The sequence below is a fragment of the Cervus canadensis genome, chromosome 13 (assembly GCF_019320065.1).
Source record: "Cervus canadensis isolate Bull #8, Minnesota chromosome 13, ASM1932006v1, whole genome shotgun sequence".
In the NCBI taxonomy this organism is placed as follows: Eukaryota; Metazoa; Chordata; class Mammalia; order Artiodactyla; family Cervidae; genus Cervus; species Cervus canadensis.
The window spans coordinates 65463063-65483341 of NC_057398.1; the positions used below are offsets into that span (position 1 = coordinate 65463063).

Below are 20279 nucleotides of genomic sequence, written 5' to 3' on the forward strand. Positions count from 1 at the left end.
TGCCACAGCCAGGTACAGGCAGAGGGGAGGGCCTTAGACCAAGCAGAGGAAAACCCCAGAGTGGAGAAGATTTTAGCAGAGCATCCATATGGGCTGACATAGTGAATTAGAATCTAGAGGAGGCCCAAGCATACGACCAGTCTCCCACGTAGGACACCTGCTTTGTGCTTCTGCTGCCCAGAGGGTTGGGCATCTGGTCTTGAAAAGCCGAATGAAACCTCCAGCGCTCAGCTGTGTGACGTTGGCCCTAAGGCTCTGTTGTAAGAAGCCTAAAGCGCACAATTGCTGATGAAAGCAATCAGGAAAAAATGAGGGAGTCTTTTCATTGCCTCATCTCTCTGGAGCACGAACTCCCTCCAGAAAGCCTGGAGCCACATGACTTCACCCTTCCCTCACATCTCCATCATCCAGGGACTGAGGCTCCAACTAACAAACGTTGGAAAGGGTGAAGGCAAGTGGAGACATGCTGATTTTCTTCTCTTTCACTGCTGGGTGTCAAATGATAACTCAAAGATAAGTTGTTACACTGGTAAAAAATATTTGAAAGTATTAAGAGTGAATATGAGAAAATACCATATGTCAACACTGCATTGTAGAGAGAAAGGAAAGGGGTGGTGCAAATAGAATTTACTAACGGGGAGATAATTTATAGTAACAGACTCCGTTTCAAGCAGTAACGGTTAAGGTTTGTAATATAAAGTCATAGTTATAAAGACAACCAGTTGGGCCAAAAAAAGAAAACCTTCAAATGAATCAGGAGGAATATCAAAGCAAACTAAAACAACAGTAGCAACAAAAATCACACAGACTATATACTTTAAAATGATAAGAACAGAGAACATAATATAAGGTGGTGAGACAAGCAAGTCTGGTCATTTTCCTTTTCTCTTGTACAAGAGACGTGGAGGGTTGTTACCCAGGCTGGCACTGTGGCTTGTGGCTGCATCAGAGCCCCAGGACCCTCTGCGTTTCTGCCCCGCCATCCTCACCATCCTCACCACTGGCTTTCACCCTTTGAAAGCTCTTGGTGGCAAGATGGCAGAAGGACAGGGACAAAGGACAAAGAGTCTGGCCTCTCTCAAAAGTGCCTGGAACAGTAAGTGGCACATGATAAGTGTTATTTGTTGACTGATCACATGTATCATGACCCTGCTGATACTGGGTTAGGTGCCACTTTACATGCATCCCCAGGCTGTGCTTAACCCTACATTGTACACAAGTTTTGAAATTTCCCACTTATTTGTCTCTCTTCAGAATAAGATTCACCCCTGTGTTGCTTAATACTGACCAGAGCAATGAGCATGTAATAAGCACTCAGTATTTGTTGAATAGTTGAAGAAATGAGCGCAAATCTCAGCCCTTTACACCCTAATCAGCTAGCTTTTTTCCGTGCCTCATGTGTGCCAGGCATCGTTCTGGACGTTTGAGCAAAACAGATTCATTCTCGTTTGTTATCCCTGGTGCCTCAGATGGTAAAGAATCTGCCTGCAATGCAGGAGACCCAGATTTCATCCCTGGGTCAGACAATCCCCTGGAGTAAGAAATGGCAACCCACTCCAGTATTCTTGCCTGAGGGGCTACAGTCTATGGGGTCACAAAGAGCCAGACACGACTAAGTGACTAACACAACACACACAAGAAAAAAGAAGTTTGCTTAGAAGAAATTTGTGTTGTTTATAGACTGTGACTGCAAAACTATAGATTCTATGGGAGTTTTGGAGACCGAGCCCAAATAAGCCCTAAATTTCCAATTAACCAACGACACATTCTGTCTTCTCGTCTAATTTCACAGAGAAAATGAATAAAGGTAAAGGTCTCACAGTGAAATCAGGTAGCCATAGTTCATCTGCACATTCAGAAGCCAATGAACTTGGGAAGATAAGGAGGGGAGAAGAGAAAAGGGGAGAGAAGAGGGTTTGAGAACAAAAATGCAAGGGTTTTTAGGGGAAAAAGGCAAACTAAACAAGTAGAAAAGGGGGAGTGAACAGGGTTTCTGAGAAAGAATAAACAAATCTGGATAACGGCCTGTTTACTACATAACGTTTGGCACAGTTTAATCATTAGCTAATACCAATTACTGCCAAAGTTAGGCTGTGGCTAAAATAGACTTTAATTTGATGTAATCATGGACACTTGATGTTGTCGGCGAGATCACAGACACGAGTGTCAGTGTCCTCATCGTATAGCAGCTCTGCAGTCAGATGCCCCTCTGGTTTCAGACACATTCTCGGTTGCCCAGACATGCTCTCTGTGGACTGACTCACATTTGATTTGATTCTTGGCTATGGTTTCTGCCAGGAAAAGAAAAAAAAAAAAAAAATCCCTCAACACTGCAAATCTCTTTCACTGTTAGTTCTGAAGTGATCTACTGTGTAAAACAACTCTGCTTATAAAAAGAGAACTGAAAGGCAGTCTTTCTCTCTGGTATTCCTGGCATTAATCCATTGTCTTTTTCCCACATCACGGGGAAATCTGTATAAAGGGGGGGAAGGCTCACTTTCAGGTCTTCTCAGAATTTTTCATTGTCTATGCAAGGTGAAGAACGAGTCATCGAAAGATGTAAAGGATGAATTCTAACATGTAACCACCTGTAAGATAGCTGTTTTATTAAAGACTGTGGCTTCCAGGATTGAACAGGATCATGTATTTTCATGATGCAGCCGCTATGCTCTGAAGAGGTTTCAGTTTCCTCGGGAATCAGTTGTTGTGTCTGGTGAGCAAGCCAGTCAGGAGAGGGACAGGTGAGTCCGGAGATCACCACCGATGCCTCCAGCCCCGCCGGGACATTTGAATTCTTATCCCACTCTGCCCCAGCTTCCCTGCCTTCTTGCATGCATCCACCCTCTTGCAGTAATTGTGTGTAAGCATTACTAATCACTTCACTCTTTATATTGCCCGCTCACTCTTTCATGTGGGGGAGGCAAATATACCTCAACCTTGCTTAAACAGAATGTGAGAAAAGAAACCCCGGGCTAGGAAAATGGAACAAACTCCCACACGAACCAGACTGCTTATAATAGTTCTGTGCACTGTCTTTGGTGTGTTAGATCTCACTGCCTCAACCAAGAGCCTGGGCAAAACAGAATTGCAAGAGGAACCAGCTAGAGAGTCATAAACAAGATACCAGATCAAGATGAGACAGAATTTAAAACCTGACAGTGATAAAGAAAAAAGGTGAATGTTTCTCTAAGTAAAAATTACCTGATTTTCACAACGAAAATAACAAAAGTGTAGAGCAGGTTGTAAATGCATGTATCCTGATCTTCCATATCACCTGAGACAAAGGATAAAATAAGATTATGTGCCTGATCTAATTTTGAGTTCCCATCAAATATATTGTCCTGGCTTTCTGCTTCTAAAATTCCATTTGAAAGCAAAACACATAGGAGGAGAAAACAGAGACAGGAAGAAACTAGAAGAGGGGCTACGCTTGGAATTATTGAATAGAAACTGCCCAGTCGGTGGCAGCCATTGCCTCAATTTGGAGGTATTCCTGGTCTAAAGCAATTTCATACTTTACAAACATTCTGAGGCCTGACTTAAGCTTAGTTGGCCTTCAAAGAGTTAAATTGCTCAGCATTTCCTTTTATCACTTGAGGTACTCCCAGGATACTTCAATTATCATCCTGTTTGCCTGAACTACTTCATCCTCAAAACGGGGTCCCTGACACTTGCAGCCATGAAAATTCCATCTTAACAACAGACTTCACAACAGAAACTTTCCACCACTCCTAACTCAAAATGAAAGAACTTAGCGCTTTCCAACCTCGTCACAGATTGGCTCAGAAATCAGAGCTGGAAAAAGGTCTGCAGTTGGGAGTGATCAATATTCCCAGCTATGAGTATCTGTAAAAAGCAGATGGTGAGAAAATTAGATTGGGGTTGGCAGAAATAGTCTGTGATATTTCCACATCGTTAACATCTGAACATACATATCTCTAGCATATTAGTTTACAAAAACACACTAGCTAAAAGCAAAGGGGACCCATGACAAATAAATATTGATAGAGAAAGGAATGGTGTGGAAGACTGGCCCAGTGAATGCAGAGCTGCTAAGCCAGGAGTCCTGCCTTTGGAGCAGTTGGTATGCCAAATTTACTGAGTTTTAAGAAGTCTAGGCAAAGGGCCCTTGCCTAGGAATACAAGTGTAAAATACATTACCTATAACAAATTACATCTAAACCCTAATTTTTCTGGGTCTAGTCTTGATCACCATAGAATCTCAAAGGGAGCAAAAATCTCCTTTTACCACTATCATGGGGGAAACTGCTTAAGACTCTCTTTTGACTTCTACTCAGAGGAAACTGGTAAGTAGCTAGCTGATACAATCGAACTCACAAATCAGGCCAAAGTTAGAGCTTGGTACTGAAACCACAACCCTTTGAAATGCAGCAAGATTAGCACATTACTAGGATTTAGGGGACACAAGACCTTTCATTTAATTTTTTTTTAGGAAAGGAAAAAGGGGATAATGAATCAAGACTACCGGAAAAGTACAGGCACAGGAAACTGAGGACCACAGACCATCTGACCCATGAGAGTTGTAGACTGGGTCACCACTGACTTCAAGCTGTTCACCTAAGAAGGAAGATTATGACTTCTTTTGAGAGTATGACATTTATGATGAAGTAAGTCTCCAGTGGATCCAACATCACTACTTGGTAAAAAAAAAAAAGTAAATAAACATGAAAGCAAAACATTAGAAAAGACATGAAAAAATGCAGTTAGGATAATCACAAGAAATGAGTGGAAAGGATAGAACATGTCAGGCAAGATAGACTCTTTCAGGAAAATCACATAATTAATGGAGAAAAACAAAGGATATAAGTCACTGTTGTTAAGCATTTAAATGTGTGGTAAAAGCAAAGGCAAATCGCTGGAATCAAGTTGTTAGAAACTTGAAAAATTAACATAGCCATTTATTGAAGCTATTCTCTGATAACTAAAATACACTTTCCATTACAAATGGCCTCTCCAATCTGACCTTTGAGCATCGTTGCCTTTGCGCTTATGCCCTGTGTCATGAAACAGAACGTTCCAGTCCAACTGCAAATGTGTCAACGTTCTTGTAGCACAGTTTCCATTTAGCTGAACTTGTGAATAATGCTTGCTTTAGCACTGGCCCAATTTTATTTGCAAAGCATAATCAAATAGAGTCTGACAAGACTACTCTCTCTTGTTGAAATGATTATAAATCATGGGTGAAAATAAATGAAAATGAATCCAATGTGCAGGAAGGGTATCAGAGATAATAACATTAAAGGTGGGTCTATCGATAAGAATGTTATTGGTAAGATGAGATCCAGGGTGAGTGAGGTGAATCACATGAGCCCAGTTCACTGAAGGTCATTTTCTTATAATCTCTTAAATTATAGAAAGGAGGTGTTAGGTGTTTACTATAAGTAGATTAGAACGGGGTGAGAAAAAGAAACTAGATTCTTATCTTGCTCAGTTTGCTATTACTGAGATCACTGAAATTTCCCAAGTTGCAAAGATCTTCTCTTATAAAACCTATCAGTTGATTTCTTCATTTAGAAAATAAAACTGTAAACATGTCTAAAATGTTTGATCTTTTTCTTCATCAATGATATCAAGTAAGTAACAATGACCCCATCAATGTTCTACTTAGAGAAAACTCTTTCCAAATTTACCTTTGTTGAAGCTTTTCAAATAAATTCTATGACACACAGCTGAAACACTGTCAGTGGCCTTGCCCACAAGCCTGGAGAGTGAAGGAGACAAAACAGACCCAGGTAGTGACCTTAACTTAAATCCCTAACCACTGAGACTTTATGCAAATTCAACAAAGTTTTTCATAGACTCTTTTAAACTCTGCAAATTATATGGGCCTACATGGAGAAAGAATCTTAAAGGAAAAAAATAAGAGGGGATATATGTATACATATAGCTGAGTCACTTTGTTGTGGTGAAGTGAATACCATATTGTAAGCCAACTATAGTAAAAAAAAAAAAAAAACTCTGCAAAGTTTTGTATCTTCAGATCCGTTCTTCCATGGTCTTCATGTATGTAAGAGGTATCTACTTGCTGAAGACCATTTTCTTCACTAGAGTTATTTGTACTTTCCAGGGGGTGATGCTCTTGCGTGCAGAGACAAGCAGAGTAGCACACATTGACTTTGTAGTAAATGGCAATAGGACGTTTTTAGAAAAATGAAGTACAGTTGTTTACAATATTGTGTTAGTTTCAGGTATATCCAGCAAAATGACTCTGTTATGTGTGTATATATACACACACATATATACTTATATTTCCATTCTTTTCTTATGGATTAAGGTATTGAATATAGCGCCCTACAGTAAACCCTGTTTCTCTGTCTTATGTATGGTAGTGATTATTTGTTAATCCCATACTCCTAATTTATCCTTCCACCTGCTTTCCTCTTTGGTAACCATAAGCTTGTTTTCCATGTCTGTGAGTCTGTTTCTGTTTTGTGAATATTAACAGATTTATCTGTACTATTTTTTAGACTCCACGTATAGGTGGGATATTTGTCTTGTCTGACAATTCATTTGTATGATGATCTCCAAGTCTCTCCAGGTTGCTGCAAACGGCAGTGCGCCATTCTTTCTTACGGCTGAGTAGTATTCCACTGTGTCTTTGTACCACATCTTCTTTACCCGTTCATCTGTTAATGGACATGTAGATTGCTTCCATGTCTTGGTTATTGCAAAAAGTGCTGCTATGAACATTGGGCTACGACTGTAGCTTTTAAAATCGGAGTTTTTGTCTTTTCCAGATATATACCCAAGAGTGGGATTGCTGGGTCATGTGGTAAGTCTATTTTTAGCTTTTTAAGGAACCGCCATACTGCTTTCCATAGCGGCTGTCCCAGTTTCCATCCCCACCAGCAGTGAAGGTGTATTCCTTCTTCTCCGCTTCTTTTCCAACATTTATTATCTGTAGATTTTTTAATGTTGGCCATTCTTACTGGTGTGAAGTGAGACTTCATTGTAGTTTTGATTTGCATTTTTTAAAATAATGAACAATATTGAGCATCTCTTTATGTTCCTGTTGGCCATCTGTATGTCTACTTTGGAGAAATATCTGTTTAAGTCTTCTGCCCATTTTTTGATTGAGTTGTTTGGTTTTTCTTTTATATTGATGAGCTGCTTGTTTGCATATTTTGGAAATTAAACCTCTGTCAGTTGCATCATCTGCAAATATTTTCTCCCAGTTCATAGGTTCTCTTTTCATGTTGTTTATGGTTTCCTTTGCTGTGCAAAAGCTCACAGGTTTGATTAGGTCCCATTTGTTTATTTTTGCTTTCATTTCTTTTGCCTTAGGCGAGTGATCTGAGAAAATACTGCTATGATTTATGGCAGAGAGAGTTTTGTTTAGGTTCTCTTCTAGGTGTTTCATGGTGTCATATCTTATCTTTAAGCATTCTTGAGTTTATTTTTGTGTTTGGTGTGAGGGTCTGTTCTAATGTCATTGATTTATATGCAGCTGTCCAGCTTTCCCACTACCACTTGCTGAAGAGACTCTCTTTTCTCCATTATATAATCTTGCCTCCTTTTTAGAAGATTGATTGACCAAAGGTGTGTGGGTTTATTTCTGGGCTCTCTATTAACAGCACTTTTCTTCTGTTCCACAATTTCAGAATTAGTCCCTTCTCAGTACATTCCTCTGTGATGGCACTTTCCACTCTGATGACCTGCTTAAGTATCTGTCTGCCCGACTATACTCTACCCCTCTTTGGACAGATATTTATCCACCTTTGTATCTGCAGTACTTTGGTCTGATACATTGTAGGACTACCATTAAAGTCTATTAAGTCAAAATATTTTGTTTAAATGGATCAAAATTTCTGTTCATGTCACAGAATCTCACCACACAGATGTATTTCTTCTTTTAAAATACACTCTTATACTCATTATTTTCTCCCGTGATTCCTAATGCCCACAGTAAAATGTCAGCAGTGCTCAACATCAGTTTAATCTATATCAAGATTGGAAAAGTCATTCAACAAAGCACTCCCTACAAGGATTCAGGCAGTTGGAGTGGAAACTAAATGTACAATCAAGTCAGCAAAGATGAAAATTTATCCCCATTGAAACTGATAGCCATAATCTTAAATGTTTTATTGAACCAATCTCCTAGACATTTTAAAATGCAACACTGGAATTTTTAATGCATAATGTCTCTCTTCTTATGACACCATAATGGTAGATGTATATCATATACATTTGTCAAAACGCAAAGAATGTTCAACACCAAGAGTGAACCGCAACGTAAACTAAGGATTTGGGGCAACAGTGATGTGTCAATGTATGCTTATCACTGATTGTATAACAAATACACCACTCTGATGTGAGATATTGATGGCGGGGAAGACTGCAGGGGAGGTGGGGGCGGAAGGACTATGTGGGAACTCTGTACTTTCAGCTCTATTTTACTGTAAAGCTCCAAAAATAAAGCATTAATTTTTTTTTTTTTTAAAGATAACATGAAGTATTCCTTTTCTTAGGACTGCAATCTGGTTACTTAAGCACAGTTTCACAGAGGAAATATACAGACAAGATCATGTTTGTGAGAGCCCCTGTTTATCCTATTGACTTTTGTTAAATCCTCTACAATTTCAGCCAAAGTTATTGATTAAGTAAAGATGCTATTTGATCATTTGTCATTTCTTAATAGATTTCACAAAAAGGAGCCAGACAGCAACATGTGGTATGACTGATAGGAGACTTCAGTGCCATGCCATGGACCATCAGCCCTGCTGACAACAGTTCCTCTGGATCTGCCCAGCTCTGGAACCCACAGGCTCTGCATGTGCTGCCAAGCAGCCTTTGAAACCACAGCTACATTTGTGTGCCACTGAAGTGGCTTCAACAGCCCACTGTGAATTTCAGAGGGATTTCCCCCCTCCCCACCCCCAATTAGGAGTTTATTTCTCCATTTGGGCTTCAAAGCACACAACTGTAACTGCATGAAAATGCTTGAGCTTGAAAGTCTGTATCAAGGTAGCAAAAGATTGGTTGTTTAAGGAATTACTAATATGCAAGTAAGAGAGACAAATATTTATTTTCTCTCTCACACCAGAGCTTCCTAACATGCTGTCAAGAGAACATTATTTGTGCAAACTCTTTCCGTACTTACTGAGAGTTCAGTTCTCAAAAACGTTAGGACCCTGCTGCACACCACCCATTTAGACTGACAAATGTACATTAACATACTAACGGATCCCAGAAGATCAGCGGTGGTCAATTTTAAAAGTTTACTCAGCTTTAACTCAACATTTCCCAAACTTCTGTGCTTCCAGAACCATTGCTACAGCTGGTGTCATAGTTGTAATAACACTTATTAACACCCAAAGGAATTACTGCTACAGAAACATGCTTTGCAAATTAGTAGTATATTTTGATAGCAATAATAGTGGCCTTTAAAAATAAACTTTAAATCACTGTTCTCTAACATACCGTGTCCACAATTATCTAGAGGAATGAGAGGTTATTAAATAAATAAACATGAGCAGTGCTGAAGATTTTAACTGAAAAGTAACTGTGGACTGAACTACAAGAAGTACACAAATGAATGCCTTTATGTCACCCATCTCTGAACTTCATCATTTTTGTCTGGGTAACTTCCAAAGAAGCCCCCTTATTTTACTAGGTAGAGACCTAGTAAATGTATTACATTTACTAAATTCCTAAATGTATTACAATTCCTAAATGTATTACATTATCTTTCGAACATCAAATGTTACGTTAATTTTTAAATATAAATGTGATTCCTTCAAATATTTTTTATCCTAACGACAGAACTAACATAGGAAGATTAATACTCAATTCCCTTTTGTCAACTATACCTAATACCTTCAGAAGCTTCTCTAAGTAAAATTCATTGTCTTTTCAGGGGTAAAATATAAACTGGACACTCCATAAATAAATCGCACTATATATACAAACTCTGTAAGAGCTTATATTGAACCAACCCCTCTTCCCTAATTAGTCATTAGTCATCTGGTTTCAGGAGACCCCAGTTCGATTCCTGGGTTGGGAAGATCCGCTAGAGAAGGAATAGGCTACCCATTCCAGTATTCTTGGGCTTCCCTTGTGGTTCAGCTGCTAAAGAATCTGCCTACAATGTGGGAGACCTGGGTTTGATCTCTGGGTTGGGAAGATCCCCTGGAGAAGGAGAAGGCTACCCACTCCAGTATTCTGGCCTGGAGAATTCCATGGACTATATAGTCCATGGGGTCACAAAGAGTTGGACACAACTGAGCGAGTTTCATTTTCTTGGGGTTTTATTTTAATTCTTGATTTTTATTAAAGCTAGACTATACCTCTCCAGAGATACTGCCAAAATTCAGAAGATCATCATCTAAAAATTATATTATTGACCTGGCCAAATATATTCTTATTTTTATCATGAGCAGCTTTTATCCTGATACTGTGCAATTCTTTTGTATCAGTGTATTTGCATATTATGTCATATTTTATGTTAATGATTCTTTTGTTTGCAGTTTTTTTTTAATTTTGCTTTATTCTTATCCAAAGCAGTAGTATACAAAAAACTCAGTTTGATATATTATTTATTTTTTTAATTAAATATTAAAATTCATGTGCTCCTTAAGATCATCCTGTATGTCACAAGTAGAATGTCTAGCACACACCTTGGAAAACACAGAATGGAAATTTCTTGCCACGGAAATAAGGAATGAGATGTGAAGTAGGGAAAAGTTAAGATAACTTCTCATAGCTCTCCTTCCTACCAGGTCTATGCACTGCACAAATAAACTAAAAAGTATTTCTATACACTGCTTTCTGAAAGAAAAAAAAAAGTCTTTTAAAATATTGTGATCAAATGAATTTATAGACAAGGACTATCCCAATCATGGAGGGGACCCATCTCTAGTCTCCATGATACAGTAAATCCACCAAAGGAAACGTTTCATTGAAACATGCAGTCTTTATGAAAAAACAAGCATCCTCTAGAACCAAAGAGTGATTTAACATGTGGTGTGTGTGTGTGTGCCTGTGCAGGTCTAATTTTCTTTCTTTCTGTTTAATCAAGTGACCTAGTCTCATTTGGTTAGGTTTCAACCGCAAACATCACTGTATGCTCATTTTTTTTCAAGATACACGTCACAACACACCAAGAAAGGGGGAACTTCCAGCGTCTGTGGCAACATCACTTGATAAACAGACTTGTCTGCACAGCGAGGGCCTGTGAGCCGTCACTATATAAAGCGGCAGAGACGCGGACTCACAGACATTTGCCTCTGGAGACGATGCGAGCAGCAGCCATCTCCACATCAAGGTTAGACAAAATGCCAGGCATGTTCCTCTCTGCTAACCCAAAGGAACTGAAAGGAACTGATCATTCACTTCTAGACGACAAAACGCAGAAAAAGAGACCCAAGACTTTGTAAGTTCCTTCACTTTGTGAATTTGGACTTAGGTGATCTTTAATGGCAGAATGATTGAAAATGAATGGAAGAAAATATTAGCCTTTAGTTTAGCTAGATCAGAGCAAGGACCTCTGTTAATTTGGTTGTATATTTGGTTGTATTTAAAAGTGAATCATGCTAGGCTATTAAATGAGATGGGAATTCTTCCAGACTTTGGCTCATAAAAAGTGGCTCACTCTTTAACATAGTAATATGTTGTATCAGCTTTTTTTATTATGACCTGATTTCTTAGAGAAGTTTACTTCATGTTCTTTTCTTTTTAATAAAAGGTATTGTACTGAAGAAACTTGAATATTTACTTTTGTGTCTTTTGTAGTGGAATGGACGTGAAAGCATACCTGAGATCTATGATCCCACATCTGGAATCTGGAATGAAGCCTTCCAAGTCCAAGGACCTGTAAGTATACTAATACATGGAACTGTCACTATATAAGCAGCCTATGCATTAGCTCTGTATTCTAACACGACAGTAATAGTAATATAATGGACTTCATTTCTTTTAAGTAACAAGCCTAATAAGATTAAGCTCCATTAGTACCAATGTAAATTAAATACAAATGTGCATGCATATATTTGCTATTTATTATACTGTTGGAGTATATTTGGATATTTTTCACATTTTACTGGCAGATACTTTCATAACAATGGTAATTCTAAGCAAATTATTGTTTTCTTATAGATAAATTTTAATAAAATTTATTAGTCTTAGAGTCTTAGTTTAGGAAATTATCAAAATGCAGCAGCATTCTGATTTCATTTGTGCTTACACACAAAAATACTAATGGATGTAAATATTGCCGCCTTGCAGACTCTCTGCTGATGAAGTGAAGCAGTGGTCTGAATCCCTGGAAAAACTTCTTGCCAACCAAAGTAAGTGCAGATTAACTGTCGGATGTCTCTGGCTTTATCTCAGTGTGCAGACAGATTGGACAGACTCATTAAAATAGAGTGCTGTGGGTGGAGGTGTGTGGAAAGCTGTCCTCTGGGAGTGGAGCAGCACTGGCAACTTCGGCATGCTATGCCTCCTTGAGGTGTCACGTCATCTCCGCGCTCAGCGCTGCTGCCACCCTTCAGAAAAATGTGCCAAGGCAGCTAGTTACTTCCAGGGGTCGTTATAGGAGCAGAATTTAAAATCAGGCTGGGTCTCTGGAGTTTAAAGTTTTAAAAAGTCAATTAAACATCTCAACCACTATTTTCAAAGCTACCCAAAGGATGTGTTTTTGTACCACGGGATATAAGGAGCAGGATTCACTCAGTCCAATAATTATATTCTCCATTCACACATGCATTAAATCACTCATTCAGCCCACTTTTATGTGCGGGCATTTTTAGAAGCAACAAGGATTCAAAAGCAAAAGCAGTGTCTTGCTGCCTTGAAGGTGGTTGAGACACATGGCATATAATTGCATTATATAAAACATGACACATTATAACATAGATATGATAATAAAAGACTCTTTAAACCACAGTCTTGTGGGGAGTTTCTGATGAAGAAGGTGAATGAAATCTGCTTGCCTTAACCCTCATCATAGACACTGGGATCCTGTTGAAATAGGACCTTAGTCAGGGACATAGATGGGTAGCTTGTCCCTGTCCACAGAGCTGATCCTCTTCTCCCAAACACCCTCACATGGGGATCAAGTAGTTCAGTCTGGTTCATCTGCTTATTATCTGCCTTAGTTTACAATTCAGAAAAACAAACAATGCTACAGAAATGGCCCATTGAAAGGCCTCAGTAATATGATCAGTACAGCATACATATGTAACATACAGGCCTCACATCTTCTGACTTATGTGAGTTGGATGGAGAAATTATATTTGTTAATGATTAGCATGCAATCAATGCCTTTTGTCAATATTTTATTCCTTAAAATACTCTGCATTCTGGCTGGGTTGGTAGCATAAGAGATTGTTTTTTAATCTGCAGAGCAGAATTTTAATTTAATTAGCAGATGGAAGTAAAGCACAGTTTTATAGCCACCACTAAGCAGTTGTGTGACTGTGACAAGTGAATCTGACCACAGATAAACTATAAATGAAGGGATCTCTAAGGCTCTCTACAGATAGTAATTTCAGCAAGAACCAACTCTCTCCTTTGTACACAGAAAATATGCTAGTATTTTTCTTGTAAAATTTCTCCAACTTATTCATTTATTGGCTCAATTAATTTATCTCACCCCCTCTCCCTGTCTTTTTAGCTGGTCAAGACGTCTTTGGAAATTTCCTGAAGTCTGAGTTCAGTGAGGAGAATATTGAGTTCTGGCTGGCTTGTGAAGACTATAAAAAAACAAAGTCTGATCTTTTGCATTGCAAAGCCGAGAAAATCTATAAGGCATTCGTGCAGTCAGATGCTGCCAAACAAGTGAGTATTTAGTTTACTTTCATCAGCTTATATGTAAAGGAATTTTGATACAGGATAACATTCAACATAGTTGCAAGATGAAATCCTTTCTGAGCATCATGATTTTCACTGTTGTATATCTAAGTGTATTTCCATAGTTCAGTGCAATGATAATCTAATTTTCTATATCTATGAAAAGACTAAATGAAAGATTGGTTTTGTAAAACAAGCTAACTTGATAGGGTGGGGTAAGGAGTACTGGTGACACTTACCAAAACTGTGTGTCAGGGGGTCCTGGATGAGCTGGCTAGGAAAAGAAGGGATTAGTGCAATACATGGGTTACAGCAAAAGAAGTATTTCCACTTAGAAGTAATGCCCACTTCCTGCTAAATATTTCTGGTTCAAGCATCCTCTGCTCCTGTAAATGTGCACATCACTTTTTTTTGATGCATGTGTCACCTTATATAAATATTTAAGACAGACCATAAGTTAAATTGGAACAAAGATATCTCTGCCTCTTTGTGATATTTCTTTTTAACTCCTCCAAACCTAGCATAAGGTATGTTTAGAATAGGCATGCAAGAGATATTCGAGCTGATTTAAATAAGAGTTTAGAGTCACCATTCCCAAATAGTTTGAAAGCAACAGTAACATCATAAAATATGCAACAAATGGGAAGTGTATATGAATTCATGTGGATTTCTTTTTTAGATCAATATTGACTTCCGCACTCGAGAATCTACAGCCAAGAAGATTAAAGCACCAACACCCACATCTTTTGATGAAGCCCAAAAAATCATATATACTCTTATGGAAAAGGACTCGTATCCCAGGTTCCTCAAATCAAATATATACTTAAATCTTCTGAATGACCTTCAGGCTAATAGTCTAAAGTGACTGGTTCCTGGCTGGAGGGAATTAGTGATGGTATCAAGTACAGAAGGAAGGCAAGAGGATGGCTCCCTGGGGGAACACTTTGGCCTTTTTGGATGACTCACAGGCCCAAGGGAAGAACCCATGACTCAAAACAGATTAACGTGGAAGCTATCCAGGCTCAGGGCTGAAGAAGTGTGAGGTGAAAATTTAGTGATGGTAGAAGGAAGGAGAGGCTGTGGTACTGTCTTAAAATAAAGTGGACCTGCGTATTAGAACATCCCTCAGCACCGAGAAGGCCGGGTAACACTCGCCACACAGAAACTGTGAATAAAGGTTTTGAAACTGATTAAAACATGCTGTAAGCTTCAAGGTCAAGTGGTATTTATGCTGCATAGTATTATACAAAGACTGGATTGAGCTGCTGAAATTTCTTTTACTTGGATGACTATTTGAAAAGTCTGTGTTTCAGAATCTCCATTGCTGTTGTAGACAAAGTTTTTCAGTGTTGTTTGTTTGATTGTTTTGGGGGCTTGAAAGAGATGAAGAAGAGAACAACGTATTTAACTTAAGCTATTGCCTTAAAGCTGGAAAGTCAGGGTATATTTGTAAATTAAATTATCACAGTGTCAATAATAAATGTGAGTTTTATATTAAAAATATAGAAACAATTTCTGTTTATATTTCCTTGCCATCTTTAAAATCTGGCATTTACTTTTCAGATTTAACAAAAATTTAAGAGTCTTCTACTTCCTTTCACCTCTTCAACATCAAAAACTATCGTCCAATTAATTTATATTATATGTATTATGTGCATGTATTGGACAGAGTTCATTAGTCTTCTCTCTTATATCACAATGTATAAAGATCAAACAAATATAATATGCTCTCATACAGTCAAGCTTCAAACCGCTGAGAAATTGAAGTCTTTTAAAAAGGGATGGGAATTTTATTTCAAGAAGTCACCTAATTAACAACTAGTAGTTTATTATGTTTTAAAGCTTATAAAAATCAGACGTATTTTCTCATTTAATGTTTATAGCAATCCTATGAAGGCAAAGACTAGTAAGATTAAATTGCTATTTCCCAAATTTAACTATTAAAATTACCTAGGATGTTAAAAAACAAAACAGCAATTTCAGGACCCTACTCCAGACTGACTGAATCAGAATCCCCAAGGTAGAGAATTTATATTTTAAGAGGAAATTCCAGGTGATTCTGAAGATGCTCTGGTTATCCAGGGTCAGGAATCCTGGGGTTAAGAGAGAGTCCTAAAGCCAGGAATTATACATAAACCTTCTGACCACACCATTTGTGCTCCTTCTACTCCACGACACTGCCCCCCACTGGCCAGAGACATTTCCTAAATCCTCAAGTCTTCAGCAGTCCTAGGTGTTACCTAAGTAGGAACATAAAACTGCTCTGTAGGAACACCTACATAAAGATAATCAAGATGATGCATAGCCCAGCATATCCTGTAAAGTTGTATCTTCCCATGCACCCGTGTCCCACGTATTATTGAATCATCAGCCATCCACACACCACAATGTAATACTCTGGACAATCTCAGTACACAGTAGGTTGTCATTAGGCACATAGCAATGGTGCAATATGTAGATGGCTTTTAAAAGTACTATTCCTGAATTTCCATGGAACAATCCAAGTTGTCTCTACCTTAACTTAATTCCATGATTTAGAAGCTAGAACTATTATAAAAGAGGTTTAGGAGAGAAGTCCAGTTTCATCACCACCATCAGGTATTTTCTTTCCCTCACTCATTCCATCACCAAGTTCCCTCAGTTATCCTTCTATAATCTATGTGAGCAGTTGGCATGTCACTTGCTCTTTTTCTGTGCCCCCTGTGTTAACATGGGATCTCACTGCTTGCTCATTCATGTGATTGGTTTCCTTTCTTCCAGACTCTTCTTTTCAGTCCATCCTCTGAACAGCCACAGACATCACTTTCTGAGACTCCGATCTTGCCATGTCATTTCCCATGATATACAATATAGAGTATAAATTTCACTTTCTAGACTTAAAAACATTCCCAGTGAGATCTTCAAGGTATAATCTGCATGGCTCCCCTCTAGGTATACTTCCTACTTGACATCACTCTGCATTAATTGTCTTCTTTGAAGAAGCCTTCACCTTCACTTTCTTTGGTTAGTCTACTATCTCTACAAATGCTTTTTCCTACCTCCTTCTAGTTTTCAAAATCCAATGGATTCTTCAAGGCACAGGTAGAATTACTCTTCCATAAAGGCTTTCTAACACTTCATATCACTATATAGTTATTTTCAATGTCTACTGGAGGTGACCTGAGTCTATATAGACACGAAACACTCTGCACCTATTTCTAGCACTACTGTCATGTTAAATAGTTCAGGCCCTTCAAACTGTGAGGAATTAGAAGTGCCACTGCCTAATACACACACTGGTCATAAAATATATGGTTCTGGTCTTTCTCTTCATAAGATGTCAGGTTAAAGAGCCATCCAATTTTTGGACAGATAATCAAAACAAACATGTAAGACATTTCTTCATTTTCAAAATGACAAAAAAATGTCACCATGGCTGCAGAGATTCAAGATACTGCATGTTTTATGAAATCATTTACAGAAATATGATTAGAGAAATCTGATCCACTCACTCCATCTGAGATGCTCAGCTCATACGCTGTGTTCTATTGTGATGGTAAAGCAGTGGCAGTGAACAATATGTATGATTTGTATGTATGAAAATCAATTCACCTAAAAATTAAAACCAAATATACTTTTCTCAGACATATTTTACATTAATCCTAATATGTATATTTTAGAAAAGTAGGAATCTGTGAAGGTAGAAATCAGACCCACTGAAGTGCAATAAAAAGTACACATTTAGCTCACATCAGTTCAGTTCAGTTCAGTCGCTCAGTCGTGTCCGACTCTTTGCGACCCCATGAATCGCAGCACGCCAGGCTTCCCTGTCCATCAATAATTCCTGGAGTTTACTCAAACTCATGCCCATCAAGACGGTGATGCCATCCAGCCATCTCATCCTCTGTCGTCCCCTTCTCCTCCTGCCCCCAATCCCTCCCAGCATCAGGGTCTTTTCCAATGAGTCAACTCTTCACATGAGGTGGCCAAAGTATTGGAGTTTCAGCTTCAGCATCAGTCCTTCCAATGAACACCCAGGACTTATCTCCTTCAGGATGGACTGGTTGGATCTCCTTGAAGTCCAAGGGACTCTCAAGAGTCTTCTCCAACACCACAGTTCAAAAGCATCAATTTTTCAGCGCTCAGCTCTCTTCACAGTCCAACTCTCACATCCATACATGACCACTGGAAAAACCATAGCCTTGACCAGACGGACCTTCGTTGGCAAAGTAATGTCTCTGCTTTTTAATATGCTATCTATGTTGGTCATAACTTCCTTCCAAGGAGTAAGTGTCTTTTAATTTCATGGCTGCACATAGGATAAAACTAAAGTTCAATTCTTTTACTTTGTGTGCAAACACAGGCTATACTGGCTATATTAATAGGAGTCTCTTGATGATTTGTCATTAAAAGTAAGAAATTCTGACATATGTGAAGGGAAAAATAGAGTAAAAGCTGATTTAAACTACCACAGATATAAATAAAGGTTGTTAGTACACAGAATTAGAGAATTTCCTCAAGACTGCATGAAATCCAGTCTTCAGAACAACAACAACAAAATATACTGCCCAACTGCAGAAATACCATTACCTGTCTTGTTGAGACCAGTATCTTAAAAGTGTTACTGAAGCAAACTAGGATCCATTCACCCAACACACATCAAAACGAATCTACTGACAGTAGGCTGTAATGAATCTACTGACGGTAGGCTGTGGTGAATCTACGGACACCAGGTTGTGGTGAATCTATGGACACCAGGTTGTGGTGAATCTACTGGCAGCAGGTTGTGGTTTATATCCAGGCACCCAACATGGGACCAAGCAATGAGAATAGGCTGAAGAGACTCAAATTCCGCAGTGGCTTTCAGGGAAGGGTCTTGAAGTCAGTGTTAGGGTGAGGATTGCAGGGTGTCTGACCAGCTCATGGACATTCTTCTGATTGGCTGGTGGTGAGGTAACAGGTCGTAGTTTGGGAGTCAATGTCTCAACTTTCTGGTTCCAATCAGTCTGGGGTCTACCTGCTTGTGAGCAGCATGCAGTTAATTTCTTGTACCTGGTGGGGGTTTTAGTATCTGCAAAACAACTTGAGGACATGGCGGCTCATAATATTATCTACAGCCCCTAAGGAGAAAAATAAAGGTTCATGACTCTGTTTTATGGCTAAAATACCATTATTTTATCTTGCTTGACTGTTTCCCTTTCTCTATTTTCTCACTTCTCTGATTAAATGTGCTCTTTGGAACTCAAGGAAGACCTAGGAGGCTAAAGGTTTTCTACAAACAAGAGACTGGGGACATAAGGGAGGGGGGTCTACTTCAGGAAACCCTGAAAGGTCCTGCTCAGTTTCAAAAGCTAAAAATGTATCATTCCAATGGCAAAATTTTGCATCTTACTCAGTCCCTAATCTAAGTGAAACTTGTCTACAAATAAGTCAGTAGCAAAATATAGAACCTTCTATGCATGGCTCTATATAGTCAGTATTTAACTGGGTATGTACCTCTCAGTGGTTCATTTCACTTGAAATTTGAAAACAGTGCAAAAGGAAAATGAAAGAGAGGGAGGGAGAGATAGATGGAGAGAGGAAATGAATTGGCTGAGTGTCTTAAATGTTTATATTACCTTACATCTCATTTGAAAACCTGACTGCCCTGAAATGCCACACATATTTTATCTTCTCAAATTGAAATTTAAGGCCAGAAGTGATTGTGCTACAGTTTAGAATTGTCTATATTATTTTAAAACTGCCATAATTGATGAAAGATTAAGTTAAGAATTCCAATCCAATCCCAAAAGAACCAAATTTATAAACCCATGTGGATCTTGCCTTAATCTGGAATGTTGCCATTTTGGGAAGATCTGTGGCAGGAGTCTTGATGATTGAAAAAGAAGTCAAGTTCCCAGGATTAGGGAGCTGTTTGTTTTACATAAGAAGGCACGGCGCACTGTAAGCATGTGTCTTAGACACGGAACACTGTTGGCCGTGTCATTACACTTCAGAATTAAATGTCCTTACCATCCTTCCTCCCTCTCCTATCGATCTCCAAGCAGAGTCAGAGGTCCAGGATCCATGTAGCTGACTATGCATAATTTCTAAGAGTTTAGGGACCCTCCACACAGACACTCTCCATGTCTCTCAGAGAAAAACCAGGCTCCTAGTTCTCAAGTGAAAAGCATAAGCCTTCTAAAAAGTTCTTTAACTGCACATTTTCTTAGCAAAAAATAGTTACTCAAGTAGTAATACTTTAAAATAGACATCAGATTGGTTCATCCAGGAAAAGATTTTGGTTTGTTCTGTATTTAACATGCACTTTTACTTGTTATGATATTAGCTGGCTCATTTCTCCATCTTTTTCAGAGGAAAGGGATAATTGGGTTGGATCTTGAAGTATAAATAAACCCCATCCAGGGAAGAAAGAAGGTGAGGACATTTCAGGAAATAGTCTGTGAAAAGGTCAGGAAATAAGAAAAAATAATACTCTGTATTCAGCAACA

General features: G+C 38.6%; 1 protein-coding gene across 1 annotated transcript; it reads left to right on the forward strand.

The window, feature by feature from the left end:
- The first annotated feature begins 11199 nt into the window (after positions 1-11199).
- On the forward strand, positions 11200-15321 carry RGS1 (regulator of G protein signaling 1). The gene is made up of 5 exons (XM_043485643.1): positions 11200-11392; positions 11752-11832; positions 12244-12305; positions 13634-13797; positions 14489-15321. Exons 1-5 carry the CDS (start codon positions 11256-11258, stop codon positions 14672-14674), a joined length of 630 nt encoding a protein of 209 aa, XP_043341578.1. The 5' UTR covers positions 11200-11255; the 3' UTR covers positions 14675-15321.
- The last annotated feature ends 4958 nt before the right edge of the window (positions 15322-20279 follow it).